Source organism: Cyprinus carpio, chromosome B19 (genome assembly GCF_018340385.1).
Source record: "Cyprinus carpio isolate SPL01 chromosome B19, ASM1834038v1, whole genome shotgun sequence".
In the NCBI taxonomy this organism is placed as follows: Eukaryota; Metazoa; Chordata; class Actinopteri; order Cypriniformes; family Cyprinidae; genus Cyprinus; species Cyprinus carpio.
Window position 1 is genome coordinate 20,210,865 of NC_056615.1, and position 22,109 is coordinate 20,232,973.

The 22,109-nt window shown below is 36.5% G+C and overlaps 3 protein-coding genes and 1 pseudogene across 3 annotated transcripts; 1 reads left to right on the plus strand and 3 right to left on the minus strand.

Annotated features, from left to right (window-relative positions):
• The first annotated feature begins 448 nt into the window (after positions 1 to 448).
• Positions 449 to 4,780, plus strand: lim2.4 (lens intrinsic membrane protein 2.4). Its single transcript, XM_019124871.2, has 5 exons — positions 449 to 856; positions 1,953 to 2,167; positions 2,623 to 2,772; positions 2,929 to 3,063; positions 4,447 to 4,780. Exons 2-5 carry the CDS (start codon positions 1,993 to 1,995, stop codon positions 4,506 to 4,508), a joined length of 522 nt encoding a protein of 173 aa, XP_018980416.1. The 5' UTR covers positions 449 to 856; positions 1,953 to 1,992; the 3' UTR covers positions 4,509 to 4,780.
• A 5,970-nt stretch (positions 4,781 to 10,750) lies between these two features.
• LOC109111888 (C3a anaphylatoxin chemotactic receptor-like) lies at positions 10,751 to 12,571 on the minus strand. The gene is made up of 3 exons (XM_042745694.1): positions 12,438 to 12,571; positions 11,458 to 11,995; positions 10,751 to 11,362 (listed from the first exon to the last, which is right to left on the minus strand). Exons 2-3 carry the CDS (start codon positions 11,992 to 11,994, stop codon positions 10,868 to 10,870), a joined length of 1,032 nt encoding a protein of 343 aa, XP_042601628.1. The 5' UTR covers position 11,995; positions 12,438 to 12,571; the 3' UTR covers positions 10,751 to 10,867.
• Positions 12,572 to 15,297: 2,726 nt separating this feature from the next.
• LOC109111887 (C3a anaphylatoxin chemotactic receptor-like) lies at positions 15,298 to 17,959 on the minus strand. Its single transcript, XM_019124879.2, has 3 exons — positions 17,830 to 17,959; positions 16,872 to 17,424; positions 15,298 to 16,767 (listed from the first exon to the last, which is right to left on the minus strand). Exons 2-3 carry the CDS (start codon positions 17,421 to 17,423, stop codon positions 16,279 to 16,281), a joined length of 1,041 nt encoding a protein of 346 aa, XP_018980424.1. The 5' UTR covers position 17,424; positions 17,830 to 17,959; the 3' UTR covers positions 15,298 to 16,278.
• Positions 17,960 to 19,203: 1,244 nt separating this feature from the next.
• LOC109112360 lies at positions 19,204 to 21,813 on the minus strand (annotated as a pseudogene).
• Positions 21,814 to 22,109: the final 296 nt, after the last annotated feature.

The following is a 22,109-nucleotide window of genomic DNA, read 5'->3' on the forward strand; positions in this document are numbered from 1 at the left end:
GATCTATTTGTTCTTTAATAAATATTTAATATGTGATTTTTTTTTTATACTTATGCCCCAGCACTGCTTCTGAACCTATAAGACAGTGTAGAAAATGAATGGATTTTGCAGCATTTTTTAGGTAATACTGCTTTGTTGTAAAGCACGCACCCAAGAATTTCACTCAACAGTACATTTGTATATACAGTAATGTTATTTATAGGAATTAAGTCATGTGATTTGATTAAACCGATGTGATTGTCAGTCATACAGTTAACCTGTTTTTGACACATCACATGAGTCATATGTATATGGGTTCTCTGTATATAAAAGCTTGTTCGTAAGCACTGACTTGGTTCATTAACACATTTACAGATCATAATTTTATCCAAATGGAAATTTCCCTCATGTTTGAACTATTATTAAAAACGGATTTAGTAATTTGATTTGCGAATAGGAAACACTGAGTTTATTGCACTTTAAACTATAGGTATGCCATGGGTATCCACGCTGTGGCCCCTGTCAAAGCAAGCATGCAACTCAGCGTTTTGCATTGACAGCTGTACCAATGCAATCCTTTGAATGTGTGCAGCTACAGAACAGTCTACTCTTCAAACAAAAGGAGGACCATTGACCTCATGCATACACATAGTGAAAAGTCAGACTCACCAGGGCCCCTGCCCTAACCAGTTCAAGTGTATTTGTTTCAGGGACAGAGGAGGTAGCATTTAAAGGATTTTGCCACCATCAACAAAAAGGGCAACACAGGTTATCTATTTCTCTTTTGCCTCTTAACATCTCTCTCTCCCTCTCTACTCTCTCACTCCCTCTTTCCCCAGAGGATAAGCAAAGAGGGATTTGCCTCGGAATCAACAAGGTAAGCGATGAAAACTTTTTTGTATATATCTGTAATTCTTAATATTCAGTTCATTGACTGAAATGTCAACACAATGTGAATGGAACTGGTAGTTATCTTAAGATAAGCATGTCCATTACATAAATTACAGAAATGTTTTATCTCTTAATGACTATCTAGCCTGGGATATCATAAATAATTCTCATGTTTTAATGAGACAGGCTTCTCCATTTCAATATGTTGGAGTATACTGAAAAGGTTGTAACATCTGTATTTTTAAGCTTCTTGTGTGAAGAAATTTGATGAACAAAATGAATTATGCAACTATAAAGAAATCTATTTCTGTGAAGCCTGAGGAATGTTTTTAAATAATACGAAATTCGTAATGCTATTTTGGAAATTTATCTAAAAATGCTCAAATGCTTCTGTGTTTAAATTGGGTAATTTTGATGTATTAATATTAATACATGTTAATATTTAATTTAATATAATATTTTTAATCTACTAAATTACACTTTTTGCCAAAAGATGTGGAAATTATAGTTATATATATATATATATATATATATATATATATATATATATATATATATATATATATATGTATTATTTGTATATTTTTTTTATTAGTTTTACAAGATTTTTGTGCCATTTATTAATGTGTATAAGCATCTATGTGTAAAATCAAAACTTTCATCCTTTCTGTTTAGTGTATATCACCTTCCTGCACAGTTGCAAAAAAAAATGTAACATCTGTATTTTTAAGTTGAAAAAAACATGATAAATGATTTATGCAAGCTTGAGAAGTAATTTTAAAAAATAGATATTGTTTATAATACAAAATTTGTAATGCTAGTTTACTCATTTATTTTTAAAACAAGCATGCGCAGATGCTTTTGTGCTTAACTTGAGTGAGTTACTCAATAATATTAATATGTTTCATTTGTTGAATGACAAAATTTGTGTTGAAATATCTGTGGATATTTTAGCTGGTTTGAAGAGAAAAAATTGCTTGATTTTGTTTTATTTATGTTTTTGGTTTATTATAGGAAGTCTTTTTGTGACATTTATTAATTTCTGTATGTGTAAAATTAAAACATCTCTCCTGTCTGTTTAGTGTACTTTCTCCTTCCTGCATAGTCAAAGCGTGTGTCAGGATGTACAGCTTTATGGGCGGTGGCCTGTTCTGTGCCATTATTGGGAACATCCTAATAGTGGTTTCCACAGCGACAGACTATTGGATGCAGTATCGCCTCTCAGGCAGCTATGCCCACCAGGGCCTGTGGAGGTACTGCATGGCCAACAAGTGCTACATGCAGACAGCAAGTATAGGTAAGCAAATATATTCAAACTCCAGTTTTTATGTGTCTATGCATTCATGGCTATTTTAAGTCATTTTGAAGTTATAAGTCATGTGTAGATTCAACAACATCATACAAGAAATCTGGCACTTGCATTTGAGCTTCTAGACCATTTTTGCCTGTAGATGGCAGTGCTTTAATATTTGTGCCATACAGAGCTCCACACTCTGGTTTGTGTTGTCTGAGCCTTGCACAGTCATATTCTGAACAGGTGCTCCAAAGTTGTTCCCCTGGTCTCATAAGATGGCATCTGAAATTACAGGAGCTGTACTCTGGTTCGTTCAAGGTGATTCTGCAGGGACAGTTATTCAAAGATCACATGAGAAAAATCAGACACACAGTGATAAGATATGGCTGGGATGAGAAGAGAATGAACATACCCATGTTGACTGTTGTTTTATGATCGTTTCTTGTCTGTTTCCCCAGCATACTGGAATGCCACACGGGCATTCATGATCCTATCGGGAATGGCGTGCTTTGCGGGCATCATGGCAGGCATCCTCTCATTTACCAATTTTTCTGCCTTTGAGAGATTCAGTCGTTCCTTTGCAGCAGGAATCCTGTTTTTCATCTCCAGTGAGTCACAAAACACAGGCACAATGAGCTGTAGACTGTGAAATTTTAGTACATTTAAGTATAACTTAAAACTCAAAGTTCTCAAAGTCAAAAATATAGATGGCACACTACGTTTCCTCTCTCCATTTTTAACCCATCACTTTTTTTCACACCCAGCTTTGTTTGTGCTGCTGGCTATGGCGATCTACACTGGCGTAACCCTAAGCTTTCTGGGCAAGCGGTTCGGAGACTGGCGCTTCTCCTGGTCCTACATACTGGGATGGGTGGCCATGCTCATGACCTTCTTTGCAGGTTATAAAAAAAACTCATAGAATGCTATTTAATGCAACTGTATGTAGTTTTGTGTATTTTTGTGACTTTGGACCCCCCTTCAATTAAGCAAGTGGAATACACTGTCGTAATTACAGTGGATAGTTGTACACACATTTGTTGCTACCATAAAGCAATCTGCATTTTTTGGTGGAATTTCATACCCGCTCATCGAATTTATGTACTCCCCAAACAGACTTTTGGAAGGAGCATTAAAAAAATCCCATTTGCCTTATTTGAAGTAGGTGTACCATGGGAATGATTTTGAAACTGATATTTCAAGGTAGAAAACCTACATACAGTTGCTTTAAGGATTGCACTGACTCAGAAGTTCAAGTGGTAGAACATAATAAATTAAGTTTTATGGCGTGCTGAAAGTTCTGAAATGATCTCGTGGTACAGAATGGAAATAATATACCTAAGGATGTGGTTGAAAGGACTTTGCTTGACCTCATGATAAAGTTCTATCAAAAAAATAAAACCAGGATTTGCATGCAGACCAAACTCATGTTAAAAAGCACATTAAAATGTCAGTGTGCCTGTTCTCAAAGGGATAGTTCACTCAAAAACGAAAATTATATCATTAATAACTCACTCTCATGTCATTCCAAACCCGTAAGACCTTAGTTCATCTTCGGAACACAAATTAAGATATTTTGATGAAATCCAAGAGCTCTTTGACCCTCCCATAGACATCAAGGGTACTACCACAATCAAGGCACAGACACGTAGTAAGGACATTGTTAAAATGGTCCATGTGACATCAGTGGTTCAACTGTAATTTTATGAAGCTATGAGAAATCTTTTCTGTGTGCAAAGAAAACTAAAATAATTTTATCAAACAATTCTTCTCCTCCGCGTCACCCTAGGGCGCCATTTTGGGAGTATCATGACACATGCTAGTGTTCTCCTCTAAATGTTGTGTACATGTAGGAAAATCATGTGCAAGCTTTGTGATACTCTCCAAAATGGCGCTCTTGGGTGACGCGAAAGAGAAGAATTGTTGAATAAAGTTATTTTAGTTTTCTTTTCGCACAAAATGTTTTCTCGTAGCTTCATAAAATTACGGTTGAACCACTGATGTCACATGGACCATTTTACCGATGTCCTTGCTACGTTTCTGTGCCTTGATTGTGGTAGGACCCTTGATGTAAAAAAAAAAAAAAAGTTATCTTTGGGTGAACTAACCCTTTAATATATGGTGACCTACCAATAGTTTGGAATAAACAAAAACAGCTAGGTAAATATAATTGACATTACGTGTACGTGCTTATTCTTTCATGTATTTATTTCAATTTTATTTGATACTAGAACAAATATTCACACTTATTTAAATGTTTATGATTTGATAATTGTCTTTTGCAGGGATATTCTACATGTGTGCCCACAGAATGTATGAATCCCGGAGAGTGGTTGGAAGTCGCTAACCTGAAGAAGGAAAAACTGCAGGCAGCAGAAAGTTTTGGCTCAGAAATCATCAGGAACTTCATCACACCCTAATGTTATATAAGTTTAATAACTTTAAACTTAAAAAATACACTGACAAATTTATAGTTTAAAACCACATTGAAGGACTCTTTTTTTTTTTACACATGCACATATATTTGTATAATTCTGCACAGATAAAAATACCAGCCTTCACAAGTGTTTATTTCACTTTTCATAATTTTTTTTTTCAATAAAATTCCACATCAAATCATTTTCTGTGAAATTTCTGTCTTGATATATTGTAGCACTGTAACACATTATTTCATTACTTCACATAAACACATTTTTAGAGCCTCTTTCATTGGAAGTTAGAGCTTGTACATGTAGTTATATTTAACTGTTTTGCAGTATAATTTCACATTTAGTGTTGTGTTGTTTTTGCAACTGTTCCTAAGCATTTTTTTCACCACGTAGACATGAGTATCAGACTTGTTTCACAGTGTCACACCAGCTCAAATACATATTCAGCAAGTATGGCACATCCTGTGTTAAGCAGTTGTGAGGAAAATGGAGTAAAACAAATATCGGAGCTGGGTTTACATTTTTATATAGCAGTAAATGGGCGTATTTTGAGACCCTCATCACATATTAATTTTTATATATTTATTATTATTATTATTATTTTTTTTTTTTTTATTTTTTTTTTTTATTTTTTTGCAGCTATTACGTTTTATCAGGGCTTAGTATGCCAGCTCTTTCAAATATTTATTTCAGAATATTTTTGCTTTCCCTCTTTTATTCATAGAAATGGTGGTCCTTCCTCATCTGAACTTTTTCCCAAGTGATGTACAAAAAGTAGAAGTAGTCTTTGTAGTGTAGAAAGTCTTGCAAAAATATTCAAAGTCAGAGTTCCAGAAGACAATATAAGACTTTATTGGAAGAAACAACAAACATTCCAATATGTGTATGCTATATTTTCATAAGACATGAGCATGAATAAAGGTATCAATTTAACTGATATTCAAAATCGTAAGCAAACTGTTTTGTTTATGTTTCATATATCTGCGTATATCTCGTGTATCCTTGTTTTGGTTTCTCATTTTAAATGATGAATATAAGTGTGCCATTTGCATTTGGAAGCTGTTGCTGTGAACCTGCTTCATGCGAGGAGCTCTCAAAGAATCTCTCTATACAAGTGAAACAGACAATTGTTAGGATTCAAAGACAAAACAAATCCATTAGAGAGATAGCAGGAACATTAGGAGTGGCCAAATCAACAGTTTGGTACATTCTGAGAAAAAAAGAACACAGTAGTGAGCCCAGCAACATAAAAAGGCCTGGACATCCACGGAGGACAACAATGGTGGATGATTGGAGAATCCTATCCATGATAAAGAAAAACCTTTTCACAACATCCAGCCAAGAGAAAGACACTCTACAGGAGGTAGGCGTATCACTGTGAACGTCTACAATCAAGAGAAGAATTCATGAGAGAAAATACAGAGGGTTCACCACAAGGTGCAAACAAGGCCAGATTAGACCAAAAACCATCCAAAAAAAAAAAAAACAGACCACTTCTGGAAAAGTATTCTTTGGATGGCTGACATTAAGCTCAACCTATACCAGAATGATGGGAAGAAAAAAGTATGGATAAGGCTTGGAACAGCTCATGATCCAAAGCATACAACATCATCTGTAAAAAAACATGGTGGAGGCAGTCTGATGGCATGAGCATGTATGGCTTCCAGTGGCTCTGGGTTACTGATGTTTACTGATGATGTGACAGAAGACAGAAGCAGCCGGAACAATTCTGAAGTGTACAGGGATATACTGTCTGCAAAGATTCAGCCAAATGAAGCAAAGTTGATTGAATGGCGCTTCATAGTACAAATGGACGATGACCCAAAAGATACAGCAAAAGCAACCCAGGAGATTTTGAAGGTAACAAAGTGGAATATTCTGCAATGGCCAAGTCAGTCCCCTGATTTTGACCTGATTGAGCATGTGTTTCACTAGCTGAAGTCAAAACTAAAGGCATAAAGACCCACAAACAAGCAACAACTGAAGTCAGCTGCAGTAAAGGCCTGGCAAAGCATCACAAAGGAGAAAACCCAGTCTCTGGTGATGTTCAAGAGTTCCAGACTTAATGCAGTCATTGCCTGCAAAGGAGTCTTGACAAAATATTACAAATGAACCTTTTATTTATGATTATATTTGTTTGTCCAATTTGATTAGAGCCCCTGAAAATGGGGGGAACTCTGTATAAAAATTATTGTAATTCCTAATCATTTTATGTTATATTTTTGTTCAACCCCTTGAAGCTTAAAGGCAAGGCAAGGTAAGGCAAGTTTATTTATATAGCACATTTCATACACAATGGTAATTCAAAGTGCTTTACATAAAATAAAGTAAAATAATCATGAAAAAAATCATGAAAAAAAATGTCCAAAGCGACTTACAGTGCATTCAGTCTATATATATTTTTTACCAGTATGTGTGTTCCCTGGGAATTGAACTGTGGGATTACAAATTTAAGAATCTGTTGAAAATATACTGATCCTATGTTCTGACATAACATCACATGAAAAACTAAGGTGAAGTACATTGTATTGAGCATTTATGGTAAAAATGATGACATCAGACAAATGATTTTCTTAAGCAAAGTTTGTAGCAAGAGTTTTCTGTCAGTTCCTGTTCTCTTATTGTTAGTCAGATGAACCAGATTACTGAGACTATCACCTTTTGTTTGTAATGGCTCTTGGTGCCTCTGCCCCAGTCTTTGAGTAGTTATGCTGATTGGATTAGGACTGGTGAAATGGGGCAGGTTGCTATACCTGAATACTTCATTTGCATGCTTTATTTAAGGTTGTCACCCAGGTGCTTTGTCTCCATTTCTAAGCACTGCCCCTAAACGTATATAAACTACAATGTATCACTGCCTTAGTTAGACTTTTGATGACTGCAGCACCACACAGCTCATTCTCAATAAAGAGTCCTGGTGAAGATACCCAAGAGTCTCCTCGTCTTCGCTTCTGAGTTTCCTACAGTTTTGGTGCCGTGACCCAGATAGAGCTTCTTACCTCAAATCGTTAACAGACTAGATATCCTCTGCTTTGCCAGGGAAGAAAGTTCATCCTCTGTTAAGTCAGGGAAGGTTAACAGCAGTTACAGTGTGTTTTAACATATTGGTCTATCCTCTGCTTTGCCAGGGAAAGTTAACAGTTTTTTATATGTTAACAAGTGTATCCTCTGCTTGCCAGGGAAGTGTTAGAAGTGTCCTGTTGTGTCACAAAGACTTTACAAAATGTTGAGAAGGAATGCTAAGCTGATCCCAACAACTAAGAAAGGTGGACTAGCTACTCCTTTGTGGACAGACAGTGAGTTCAAATCATTGTTAGGAGAGCACATGGACGCAATAGGGACAGAGTCAGTCAGATTTGACTTTATAAAGAAATTTGGTATTGATTCAGAAAAAGGTACTTGGAGCATGTATCAGAAAGAAAAACATAAAAGGCATTATCTGCTGCCACAGAGAGTTTAGTTCAGCAATAGCACATGAACAAGCTCAATGTATTGCTAAGTTAAAAGAACAAAACAAACAGCTGCATACTCGAGTGACCTGTCTCACTAAAAAGGTGGGCCATAACAAGGACTCAACCAAAAGTGATTTAAACAACCACCAGTCAGATGAAAGTTATCCTGACTTACAGTCTTCATGTAGACAGTAGGACAGTGGCAATACTGGAAGGATGGAGAAAGATGTAAATGCATTTGAAGTATGTGGAGCAAGACAAAGGGCTCAGAGTAGGGTAGAATGGGTTGAAAGTGTTCCATCTGCAGCCCCCATACTCCAGTCACAAGCAGTCCGTACAGCTCTAGGTCCCGATGCCATATAAAGACTTGCTGAGAGTTTGCTATCAGTGCATGGAAATTTCTCTCAGTTCAAGAGAGAGTTGTCTAAGAAGATGCGCCTCTATGATATGTCTCTAGCTGAAGTTATCCAGCTAATATCCCAACTTTTGACAGAGTCCGAATTCAATGATTTTGAAATGCTGTAAATAATTCTGAGTTTCGACATGCAAGTAAAGATGAATTGAGAGAGGGAGCTCTGAGAAAGTTAAGAACATTGTTGGACTAAAAGTGGGTTGTTCAAAGGTCACTTGTTGTGTACAGAAGAAGGATGAAACTGTAAGTGAGTACACTGAAAGGTTTTGTCAGTCAGCTGCAGCATACAGTGGAATAGCTGACACTCCAGAGAAGGTACTGGATCATAAAGGACCACTAGTTCGAGCATGGTTTGATGGCCTTTTTTGTCAGAGTACAGATCTGCTTTGCCGTTCTTAGATATAACATGGTCCACTGGAAGCTTGCAAAACAACTTGGACAGGTTAGCTACATGGGAAAGAGATGCTGATATTAAGGCAAAAATAAAGATTGCAGCAGCATCCTTTTAGGTCAACACAAAGCACCGAAAGAAACGTAAAAATCCTAAGAAGGAAGGCAGTTGTAATTACTGTGGTAAACCTGGACACTGGATGAAAGAGTGTAGGAAAAGCAAGAAGACATTAGGAGGAATGAACAGCTTTACTCAGCTCCTACTCAGTCTACTTACTGCTCTGAAGCAGCCCCTTCCCACTTCACCAAACTGTTGGCACAGCTTGCTCAAGTGTTAACTGTTAGGGCTGTGAGTGCTTAACTTCTCCAGTAATGTACAACAAAGATGAAAGATTCTTTGTAAATAAAACTACAGGAAGGTGACTGTCACTTCCTTTCATTGAGAGAACCTCAGAACCTTCCTTTCATTGAGATTCACCTCAGACATCTATGAACAAGTTTCATGAGGACAAAGAGTCATCTGAGTGAATCTACATGGGAAATGGACTACAGAAAACAGATTTCACAGCTATTCAGGTGCCATGGACTTCAGGACTTCTACTCTTATGCTACATGGTTTTCTGTGTCATCATGTAGTTTCCACAACATGTTACCATCCGTGTCGTATGTGTCCACAGTTATGGTTCTAAAAAGAACTATTACACCTAAGTAAATCTAGTACAAGACACAGTATAAGTTATATGTGCCTGTAACCATTTCAAGTTACATGACTGCAAGATGGGGCTTATATTAACAAAAATAAGCCATAGAATGGACTTATGAAGGTTTATGTGAGAGTTGTTAGAACTCTCAGAGGGGGGACTGTGGGATTACAAATTTAAGAATTTGTTTAAAATACGCTGATCCTATGTTCTGACATAGCATCACACGAAAAACTAAGGTGAAGTACATTGTATTGAGCATTCAAGGTAAATATGATGACATCAGACAAATGATTCTCTTAAGCAATGTTTGTAGCAAGAGTTTCCTGTTAGTTCCTGTCCTCTTACTGTTAGTCAAATGAACTAGATTACTGAGACTATTACCTTTTGTTCATATTGGCTCTTGGTGCCTCTGCCCCAGTCTTTGAGTAGAAATGCTGATTGGATTACTGGTGAAATGGGGCAGGTTGCTATACCTGAATACTTCACTTGCATGCTTTGTTAAAGGTCGTCACCCAGGTGCTTTGTCTCCATTTCTAAGCACTGCCCCCTAGATGCATATAAACTATAATGTATCACTGCCTTAGTTAGACTTTTGATGACTGCAGCGCCACGCAGCTCGTTCTCAATAAAGAGTCCTGCTGAAGATAACCAAGAGTCTCCTGGTCTTCAATTCTGAGTTTCCAACAGAACCCACAACCTTTTGCGCTGCTAATGCAATGCTCTACCACTGAGCCACAGGAACTGGTGGTGTTCTTGTGGCATACACCACGTGTATATGCACCTAACTGTATTTCATCACCCTCTTTAAAAATGCAATTCATGTCCTCTTTTTTTCCTTATTCTGTTACAAACTATGTAAAAACTCAACAAACCAACATAGTTCCTCCAAATGTTGTCTCAGCAACAAAGAAATTCATATTGAATTTCATGTGTTACAATACTTCTTGGTTTACAATAGTAGTCTCAAAAATATTTGTAAAAATGCAGTATGTCAGCTTGAATTGTAAACTTTTCTTCACTTCACCTCAAAAAAATTATTATAATAACTCTTTTTTTATGTATTGGCAAACAAGCAGCTACTGTTTATTTGTATGGTGAAGGCTGACATTTTCAAAGCTTTTTGACAAGATTACGTTTAAATAACTGAATCAGAAAATATTCTGACAATAAAGGTACAGTAAAGTAATATGCATAGCTCTGGCTTTATCTTGAATATGTGACATCTTTTTTATTGAAACAGCAGAGGATACAGTGCATACCACAAAGAAACATTTTCATGCCATCAATCTCATCTAAAAACTTGCTTATAAAAAGTTTTATTAAACTTTAGATTCACACTCAGTATCTGCAATATTTGGAACGGAATCACAGCTTTCTTCTCTAGTGCCTTGCTGTGAGAGACTTTGGTCTTCCTCCATAAGTGCTCTGTGAAAAATCCCAGACAGACTTTGGTTGCAGCGTCGACTAACATCCAGTCCCATGCAGAAATACAGAACCGGGTTCACGCAACTGTTGAAATAGGCTAAGTGTGAAGCCATAGTCCATCCTTCTTTTACTGCCTTGTTGTTTTTGTCCACCAACTTGACCAGCCCTAGAAAGTGGTATGGAGCCCAACATAAGAAAAAGGCACAGACCAGTACAGCAAGAATTCGAAGAGGCCTCGATTTTCCAGAGAGTCGCGTTCTGCGTATCCCAACAGCAGCTAGTATGTAACAGATAAGGATGACCAGGAAGGGCAACAAGAATCCACAGATGAAACGAATGAAGTAGTAGATATACTTTGCTGAATTGTCACCTGCTTCTGCTCCTTTCTCCTGAAAATCAAATTATAAATACACATTTACATATTTGCTACTATTTATTATATAATTAATTACATAATAATATGAAAGGTGATTCATGCAGTAACCTTCAGCGAGCATTGGCTCACGTTGTTCTTGTAAGGAAAGACTTGACGGTACACAAAGTATGGTGAACTAAAAGTCACTGCCACAATCCAAACTCCCACACTGACCACACGAGCGGCACATAACGTCCGCCGTTCTCTGGTGAGCACTGGACGCCAGATGCAGAGCGCTCGATCCACACTGATGACAGCCAGAAGAAAAACACTGCAGAACATGTTGGCATACTTGAAAAAACCAGTGAACTTGCAGAGAAAGAGTCCAAAAGCCCAGTGGTCATAGAAAATGAGTTTGATGAGAGAAGTGACTCGTGACAGGCAGAAGATCAGGTCCGCTACAGCGAGATTGACCAGCCATACATTAGTGACATTGGGCTTCATACGGAAGCTGGCCATCCAGATGACCACAGAGTTCCCAAAGGTGCCAAAGAAAACAATGATGGTCAGGAAGACAATGCTGAACTTATTCACAGTGTCTTCAGTGCCCACCTTAGTGTTCACAAGGGGATGGGAGTGATGAAGAAGAGTTGTGTTGGAGGTCATTCTACAATCAAGATAGATAAATGTATTAATGTTCCTTTTGGTCTGTTTATCAGTAGTTTGTTTACAACAAGAAAGACTAGGTTGCCATGGGTTCCCACAGGAATCTCTAAAATGCTCAAATAGATAACATTTTTATAATTTTGTACCTGAAGGTTGCACCATTATCTAAAATCAGACAAGAGAAAACCCCCATTGTGAGCATTACACAACAAGTGTATTCAGAATGTGTATTTGTCTGATCTTGCAAGAACTTCAAGATAAACGCAACTGGTAGGGTTTATAGTTATAGATTTTGAATTATTCAGTATTATTATTGAATTATAAATATCATGGAAACAAATATTTGGAATTTCAGAAAGAATTGTGTAAATGTCTAATTGTGTTTAATTCCGAGGTTATATATATATATACTGTATAACCAGTATTGATGTGGTTGTTCTTACCTGTTTTTACACTGCTGCAGTAATCCTTTGTGAATGAGTTAGCTGGAGTTTTATTTGACTAATATGTAATTTTTTGATAAATCAATCAGTGGCTAGTTCTTTGGTGGCTCTCTTCAGACAAAGAAGGGACAAACCAGAAGGGGAAAGAGATACACACAAACAAAAATTATATACATGTGTCTATGTCTCCTCCCCCTTCCTGTTTATCCCTTTATGAATATGTTCTAAGAAGGTTGGAAGACGTATTAAAGGAAAATGGTATCCAGTTAAATGTTGTATGTACTGTATGTCTATAAAAACATCTGCTAGTTGATTTGTTTGAGAAGGGAATCAAATTCTTACTCTTCTCTCCAAAACATTCTATAGTGGATTGATAATATTCAACTCACCTTATTGATGCTGAAGTTTATCCTGGTGCTCCAGCTGTTCAGGTTTTATGATCATTACAGTCTGTTTCATATTCTAAAAGTGAAGTCTTTCATTAAAAGTTGTGCAGCTTTTTCATTGATGTGTGAAGTTCTTTTGTGAAAATGAAAGGTGAATATTTTGATTTGCTTTCACTTTGCTGTATTATATTCTTCGATGATCCCTATCATTCAGTTTCAGTTTTCGCACACAATTTTTCTTGCCATGCTACATGTATGCAGTCATAATCATAAAGACTGTATATATATATATATATATATCAAGGTCAAGGTCATTTTTATTTATATAGCACCTTTAAACAACATTAATGCTGACCAAGGTGCTTCACAGAAACACAATACAATAATAAAAATACAGAGTTTAAAATTTAAATCATCAGCTTAACCCATAAAACCAAATAACAATCAGGAATAAGAATTTAACTCACTAAGACCAACATATCCAACATTTATAAATAGGCCTGACAAAAGAGATACATTTTCAATGATGATTTAAATGAAGATAAAGAAGATGATAACCAAACAGTTTGAGGTAACGAATTCCACAGCTTAAGGGCTAATACAGAAAAGGCTCTATCACCTTGAGATTTCAAACGAGACAATGAGACGGTTAATAGATTATCAGAGGATGATCTAAGAGATCTCTGGGGTGAGTATGGACAAATAAGGTCTGAGATGTAGACTGCATGGAGCCAGACCATGCAAGGCTTTAAACACAAAAGTTAAAACCTTGTATTCAATTCGAAATTGAACTGGTAGCCAATGTAAATGTGCTAAAATAGGGGTGATATGCTCCCTCTTTTTCTTCCCCATTAAGAAGCAGGCTGCAGCATTATGAACCAGTTGCAAATGAGAAAGGGAAAACTGGCTGACACCAGCATATAAAACATTACAATAATCAAGCCTTGTTGAAATGAAGGCATGAATAACTGTCTCTAGATCACAAAAATATAAAAGAGGTTTCAGTTTATGTAAACCCCTAAGCTGGAAAAACTAGCTCTAACAACAGAATTTATTTGCTTGTCGAATTTTAACTCTGAATCAAAAACAACACCCAGATTCTTTATATAAGTATGGATATTAGCTTGCAAGGGTCCTAGAGGACATACCATTAACCAAATGTTCCAAACACATTATATAAAGACATCAAATCCTCAAAGATAAATCTTAGAGTAAGATGCATACCTGACTTTAGAAAGATACATAACATAGAGTGTGTGGACACTCTACAGGTTTTTGACTACAGAATCGCCCTGAGCGTTTTGCAGTTTTCACTTAAATACCCAGACCAAGGCAAACATTCTCCAAAATGGAGACACGAACTAGCAATTTGAATTTGCATTGATCAAGTCGAGTTAGTACCTTTTGGGACAAAAGGTAATTCGCATGAAAGACACTGGGACATGACTATCCCTCTCTTCAATGTATCTCTTAAAGTCAAAAATATAGCCTAGCTGGCACTACATTTCCTCTGTTCATTTTTAACCCATCACTTTTTCTCACACCCAGCTTTGTTTGTGCTGTTAGCTATGTCGATCTACACTGGCGTAACCCTAATCTTTCTGGGCAAGCAGTTCGGCATGCTCATCACCTTCTTTGCTGGTGAAAGAAAGCCTCATGGACGGCTATTGAAAGTTTTGTGTATTTTTGTGACTTTGGAGCCCCCTTTAGTTAAGCGAGTGGAATACACTGTCTTAATTACAGTGGGTTGTACACCTGCATTTGTTGCTGACGCATTTTTGGCGGAATTTACCCGCTCTCCAAACTTCAAGAAAAACAAAATAATTTGCCTGATTAGAAGTCAGCCTACTATCAGATTGATTCTGAAACTGATATTTCTAGTAGAAAGCATAGATACAGTTGCTTTAAGGACTGCAATGACTCACATAAGTTTAAATGGTAGAACATAATAAAGGGATTTTTTAAATGAAGTGTTAAAAGTTATGAAATGTTCTCATATATGACATGTGGTTGAAAGGACTTTGATTGACCTTATGATAAAGTTCTGTCACAGAAAAAAAAAAAAATATGCCAGGATCTGCATGCAGACCAAACTCATATTAAAAGTGCATCACTCTTACAGTCATCTTTATGACAACCGCAAGAAAAATAGTGTGCCTGTTCTCATTATTAAATATATGGTGACCATCCAATGGTTAGAACAAACAAAAAAGCTAAATAAACATAATTTCTTATTCTTTCATGTTATTTAATTTTAGTTAATATTCAACATTCATGTTTAAAAATGTTTATGATATGATAATTGTCTTTTGCAGGGATATTCTACATGTGTGCCCACAGAATGTATAAATCCAGGAGAGTGGTTGGAAGTCGCTAACCTGGAGAAGGAAAAACTGCAAGTAACAGAAAGTTCTATCAGGACCTCCATCAGACCTTAATGTTATACCTTAGAACGGCAAAAATAAACTTACAAATTAATATCTTAAAACAGTATTAAAGGACTTTTTTATACATGCACATATATTTGTATAATTATGCACAGATAAATATACCAGACTTATTTCACTTTTCATAATTATTTTCTGTGATACACTTTCTGTGAAATTTCTCTCTTGACATATTGTAGCATTGCAATATATTATGACTTCTCATAAACACAGTTTAGAGCATCTTGTCTAAGATGTTGGAAAGTAGAGCTTGCACATATAGTAGTCTATATGTAACTGTTTTTGGAATAATTTCATCTTTAGTGTTGCAGCTGCTTTGCAACTGTTCATAAGCATTTTTTTTTTCTCCATGGGGCGAGTAGACTTGCAGTTTCACACCACCTCAAATACATAGTAAGCAAGTTTGACACATCCTGTGTTAAACACTGTGCATATTCAGTCTTATCTGGGCTTTGGTTTTATCAGCTCTTTCAAACATTAATTTTCGCAGAATGTTTTTGCTTTCACTCTTTTCACTAATAGTCCTTCCTCATCTGAACAATTCTTTAAATAAAAATTTTTACCAAGTGAGGTGCAAAAAGTAAAAATGGCCTTCTGCAAAAAAGTTCAATTGCTTTTTTTTTTCTGAAGAAGACCACTTACTCTTGAAAACTATAAAAATCAGAATTCCCCCCAAATCGTTAAAAACAGAAAACAGCTAAGAAAATCTGAATACATTGTATTTTCTTGAATTTTTTAACTTTTCTCAACAATTCTTTAAATTCTTTATTTTAGTAGGCAAACAAGTACAGCTCCTATCTGTTTGTATGGGAAAAGACTGACATTTCCAAAGCTGTTTGAATTGGTCAATAATGGTATAATATATTAAAATTCTTTTTTGGCTCTGGCTTTGTCTTGTAAATATATGACTTCTTTTTAAAGGAAACTGTAGAGGACACAATGCATACAGCAAAGAAACATTTTCATGCTATCAATCTCATTGTAAAAACGTCCTTGTAAAAAGTTCCTTTAAACTACAGTAACACAATCAGTATCTGCAGTCTTTGGAATGGAACTTTCTTCCCCATAGCCTTCCTGTGAAAGACTTTGGCCTTCCTCCATAAATGCTCTACGAAAAATCCCAGACAAACTTTGGTTGCAGTGTTGACTAACATCCAGTCCCATGCAGAAATAAAGAACTGGATTAATGCAGCTGTTGAAATAGGCCAACTTTGAAGCCATAATCAGTGCCACTTTTATAGTTTCGTTGTTTTTTTTCACCAACTTGACCAGCCATAGAAAGTGGTATGGAGCCCAACATAAGAAAAAGGCACAGACCAGTACAGCAAGAATCCGAAGAGGCCTCGATTTTCCAGAGAGTCGCGTTCTGCGTATCCCAACAGCAGCTAGTATGTAACAGATAAGGATGACCAGGAAGGGCAACAAGAATCCACAGATGAAACGAATGAAGTAGTAGACATACTTTGCTGAATTGCCACCTGCTTCTGCTCCTTTGTCCTGAAAATTAAATTATAAATATAAATTTACATATTTGCTAATATATTATTATATAATGATTACATAATAATATGCAAGGTGATTCATGCAGACATAAAAGTAACCTTCACTGAGCAGTGGCTCAAATTGTTCTTCCCGGGAAAGACTTCCCGAAACACAAAGTACGGTGAACTAAAAATCACCGCCACAATCCAAACTCCCACACTGACCACACGAGCAGCACATAACGTCCGTCGTTCTCTGGTGAACACTGGATGGCAAACGCAGAGCGCTCGATCCACACTGATGACAGCCAGAAGAAAAACACTGCAGAACATGTTGGCATACTTAAAGAAGCCAGTGAACTTGCAGAGAAAAACTCCAAAATGCCAGTGGTCATAGAAAAAATCTCTGATGAGTGAAGTGACTCTTGTCAGGCAGAAGATCAGGTCCGCTACAGCGAGATTAATCAGCCATATATTAGTGACACTGGGCTTCATAAGGAAGCCAGCCACCCAGATGACCAAAGAGTTCCCGGTGGTGCCTAAGAAAATGATGATGATGAGGAAGACAATGTTGATATTATTCACAATGTCTTCAGTGTCCACTGTAGTGTTTGCATGGTGATTTGAGACCTCAGATTGGATGCCATGGAGAAGAGTTGTATTTGTGGTCATTCTACAATCAAGACAGATAAATATATTATATATAATGTATTATAGATAAATGTTCCTTTGGTTTTTCTGTTTAACAACATATCTGTTTCTTCAAGACGTCAGTTTGAGAGCCGACTACAAAGACTAAGTTGCCATGAGTTCCCACAGGAGTTTCTAAAATGCTTGAAGTGATTATATTTTTATATTCATATCAAAAATCTGTCCTATAATCAGACAAGATAAAAACCGTTATTGTGATCATTACACCACAAGTGTATTCAAAGTGTGGTTTACTGGTCTTGTAAGAATTGCAAGATGAACACAACTGTAGTCATTGGCTTTTAAAATTGGTAGTTTGTTTACATACATACATACATACATATATTTACTATTAATAATGTGTTGATAAACCAGTGTGTGTTCTTACCTGTACACAAGTCTTTTTACTAAACAGATCGACTGCTGCAGTAATCCTTGGTGAATGAGTCACAAGTGTCTGTGTCTTTGAAATCACACCAGTGTGAACTCATCTCTGCTTTTTAGTGTCATTTATTTTGTCATTTATTCCTCTGCAGACAAAACAGGACAAACAGGAAGGGGGAGGAGAGATATATGTATATACATTTGTGTATGTCTCCTCCCTGTTCCTGTTTGTCCCTTTATGAAAGTATTCTAAGAAGGTTGGAAAATGTAAAGGCATTTTGTACATTCTTACTCTTCTCTCCAAAGCTATCTATAGTGGTTTAATAGTATTCAAGTCAGCTGACTGAGCTGCCAGGGCAGATGCTGAAGTTCATCTTGGTTCAGGTTTTATGATCATGACACCATCTTTTTCATATTTTAGCACTGGTGTTTGTGATTAAAGGCTTCTTTTTTTAGCTCTTCATAGATTCTGGCTTTGTGAAGTTTTCTGTGGTCAGTTTTTGAAACTCTCACAATAAAAACAGTTCTTGCTCTGTCATCCAACACATTCTTTTTGTCATGCAGTTTCACTGACGTGACATCCGTCTCTATGAGTTTTTGTTTTTAATTTGTAAACATATGGTTGAGCAATATCAGACAAGGAGGAAGAATGCTGTTTTCTCCAAATATCGGCTGAGAGAATGATTAAAAAACCCATTCAAGTGAGTAGTCACTTGCTTCAAAAAGTGCATTCATGCCACCCCTGAACTGCATTAAACAGTCTGTGTAAATACATCTAATGCCATTTTATATATTGTTTTGTTTTGCATTGTTTTCATGCAACCATGATATGTATCAGGTGGTAGAAAATCATGTTGCAAACTAATGTACTTTTAAGAGCACTCATTGTTCAACAGGTGTATTCAAAAAGCGATTACTTAAATTCAGGTTTTACCATTTAAACACAAAAGACATTTGAACTGGGAAAACATATCATGGCTTTTTTGCTAACTAGTGTTGTAGTACTCGAGAAAGGTCTCAGTCTTGAACCTAACATTATTTTTTGAAGGTCTTAGTCTCGTCTCGGTCTCGTCCTCATTTGTACTCGAACTGGTCTTGGTCTTAGACTGAAAGGACTTGGGATTTTATTTCAAGCCCAGTCAAGACCACAACTGCGGGGATATCACTAAATTGCAGGTGCATTGTCTGATTAGTTTGTTAACATCATTAAAGTGATAATGTAAAACTTACTGCTTCAAATATAATCAATAGCTTATTTCTAATATGATTTAATTTGATACTGCTTTGCCAGTCAGAATTTCACCAAAATGAATACAAATGCACAAAAAATTCAAGAAAAGTACTTGTGTGAGATCTTGTTTTTAAATTATAAGCAATATCACAAGAACAAGAGAGCTGATTTCACGAATATGAGCATGACTGCAAAACATGATACAAGAAATTAACATTAAGTGAATTACATTTTAGAAAACTTTTTTTTTTCTTTGCTTATTTCTGCAAGGAAAATAGTTCCAAACAAATCCATAGCAGAACTGTTGTGTCTTTTGGAGCAACACAGTTTCATTACTAAATAAATCAGCTGCTTTGAACGAATCATTAAATAATTCTGTGACTCACTCAAGTGGTTTGCCACCACCTAGGCTATTGGCGGTTTTAGTCTGATAATCATATTCATTTTATTTTGCCATCATATTTCTATATTCAAAATTGTATTTTAAAAACATTGATCTCAACAATATTTCTACAGTTGTAATTGTACCAGTTCAGATGTAGCTGCTGTGCTGCCTCTGCAGTGCAAAGATGAATTCTGTTGTTAGTGATTTCATTTGTTTGGAACCAGCTCTATATAGTGCCTTATTATTCGAGTATTTATTGTATTTATTGATTAAATATTAGATATTTGTCAGGCAGTAAATGTGTATCTTTCAGATTAATTTTAGGAGTGCTGGTTTGGTCTTGGTTGTGACTTGGTCTCGCTCTGCCTTGGTCTTGGTATTGACTACAACAGTATTGCTAACAAAGATAAATTGCAGCAGAAGCTTTTTGCATAGCCATGCATATATTGCGCAGGTAATTATTATAAAACAAACAAAATGAAGGCTGATAATAACTTTTTTTTCTCTCTCTTTCTGCCTCAGGTGGGCTTAAATACATCATCTGATTATTTACTGGACAAACATAATCAATCATCACAATGTAGATGGGACTACTGTTGGATTAACATACATTAAGTTAGATTACATAGAGTGTAACATTACAAAGTATCTAAAATTGAATTTTACCATATATATCTTAAAGGCTCCAAATACTGGTTAAAGCAACACTATGTAACTTTTTCTGTGTTCAAAATTAGCAAAATGTATATAATGAGCGAGTACATCATAAATTCATCTACCAAACCGCCTTTTTTCTTATCTCAAATCACTACGGTACATTTATAATAACTGATTGTTTTTGGACTATTGTAGCCTGGTCTGGTCGTCACGCGCTGCGGAGTAACACATACCTGCGTGAATCGCCATAGACATAAACTTGGAGAAGTAGCTCCAGTTAGAATGTTCTTCCACAGGATGCATGCAGTTCTGTTGATTAACCACTAGAGCGTCAACATTTACATAGTGTAGCCAGAAGACCAGACACTGAGGTACATACAGTTTTCATTCTGTTAAATATTATTAATAAAAAATGCTTTTAAATTCTATGGTATCTGATAGGCCTGATAAGTAAGTTTAGCTTAGTTTATTTTCTTATATAGCACATTTCTACTGCTACAAGAGCAGCCCAAAGTGCTGTATAATGCATTCAAGAAGACCAAGAAACAGAGCAAGTAAGAAACAGAGAGTAAAATCTCTTAAATTTTAGTGACAAATTTGCAGTCTTCGGAATGGAGCTTTATTCCCCATTGCTTTGTTGTGAAAGAATTTGTCCTTCCTCCATAAGTGCTCTATGAAATATCCCAGACAAACTTTGGTTGCAGCGTCGACGAACATCCAGTCCCATGCAGAAGTAGAGCACTGGGTTAATGCAGCTGCTGAAATAGGCTAAGTTTGAAGCCATACTCCATCCCACTTTTACAGCCACGTTGTCTTCATTTACCAACTTGACCAGCCCTAGAAAGTGGTATGGAGCCCAACATAAGAAAAAGGCACAGACCAATACAACAAGAATCCGAAGAGGCCTCAATTTTCCCGAGAGTCCCGTTCTGCGTATCCCAACAGCAGCTAGTATGTAACAGATAAGGATGACCAGGAAGGGCAACAAGAATCCACAGATGAAACGAATGAAGTAGTAGACATACTTTGCTGAATTGTCATCTGCTTCTGCTGCTTCTTTGTGCTGCAAACAAAAGTATAAATTCTGTCATTCAAAATGATGACATACATAAACATTTACTAAATAAAATCATGCATATACATGATTATTTATATATTTGTGCAGTCATTCTGACCTCCAGTGAGCATTGGCTCAAATTGCTCTTGCTGAGAAAGACTTCCCGGTACACAAAGTACGGTGAACTAAAAATTACCGCCACAATCCAAACTCCCACACTGACCACACGAGCGGCACATAACGTCCGTCGTTCTCTGGTGAACACTGGATGGCAAACGCAGAGCGCTCGATCCACACTGATGACAGCCAGAAGAAAAACACTGCAGAACATGTTGGCGTACTTGAAGAAACCATTGAACTTGCAGAGAAAGAGTCCAAAAGGCCAATGGTTAAAGAAAAGACTTGAGATGAGTGATATGACTCGTGTCAGGCAGAAGATAAGGTCTGCTACGGCTAGATTGACCAGCCATACATTAGTGACATTGGGCTTCATGAGGAAGCCAGCCACCCAGATGACCAAAGAGTTCCCGGTGGTGCCGAGGAGAACAATGACGTTGAGGAAGACAATACTAACCTTATTCATTATGGCCTCAATGTCTGCTGTAGTGTTTGAGACCTCAAAGTGGGTGTGGAGGAGAAGAGTTATATTGGAGCTCATTCTACAATCAAGAGAGATAAATCAATGAATGTTATTTCAGTTTAAAAAAACATCTGTCTTGATGTCAATTTAATTTCTAAGCTAACTTGAAATATTAATTCACCATGGGTTCTCTCAAATATTTCTTGAATGCTCAAAGAGATCAAATTTTTCATCATTTTGCAAGAAGATGCAACCATAATGTGTATCAGGTGGCAGAAAATCCTGTTGTGCTCAATTTTTTAAGGACACTCGTTATGTCACGTGTATTCAAATCCTAGATACTTACAAGCATTTATTGCACTGACTGCATTGCA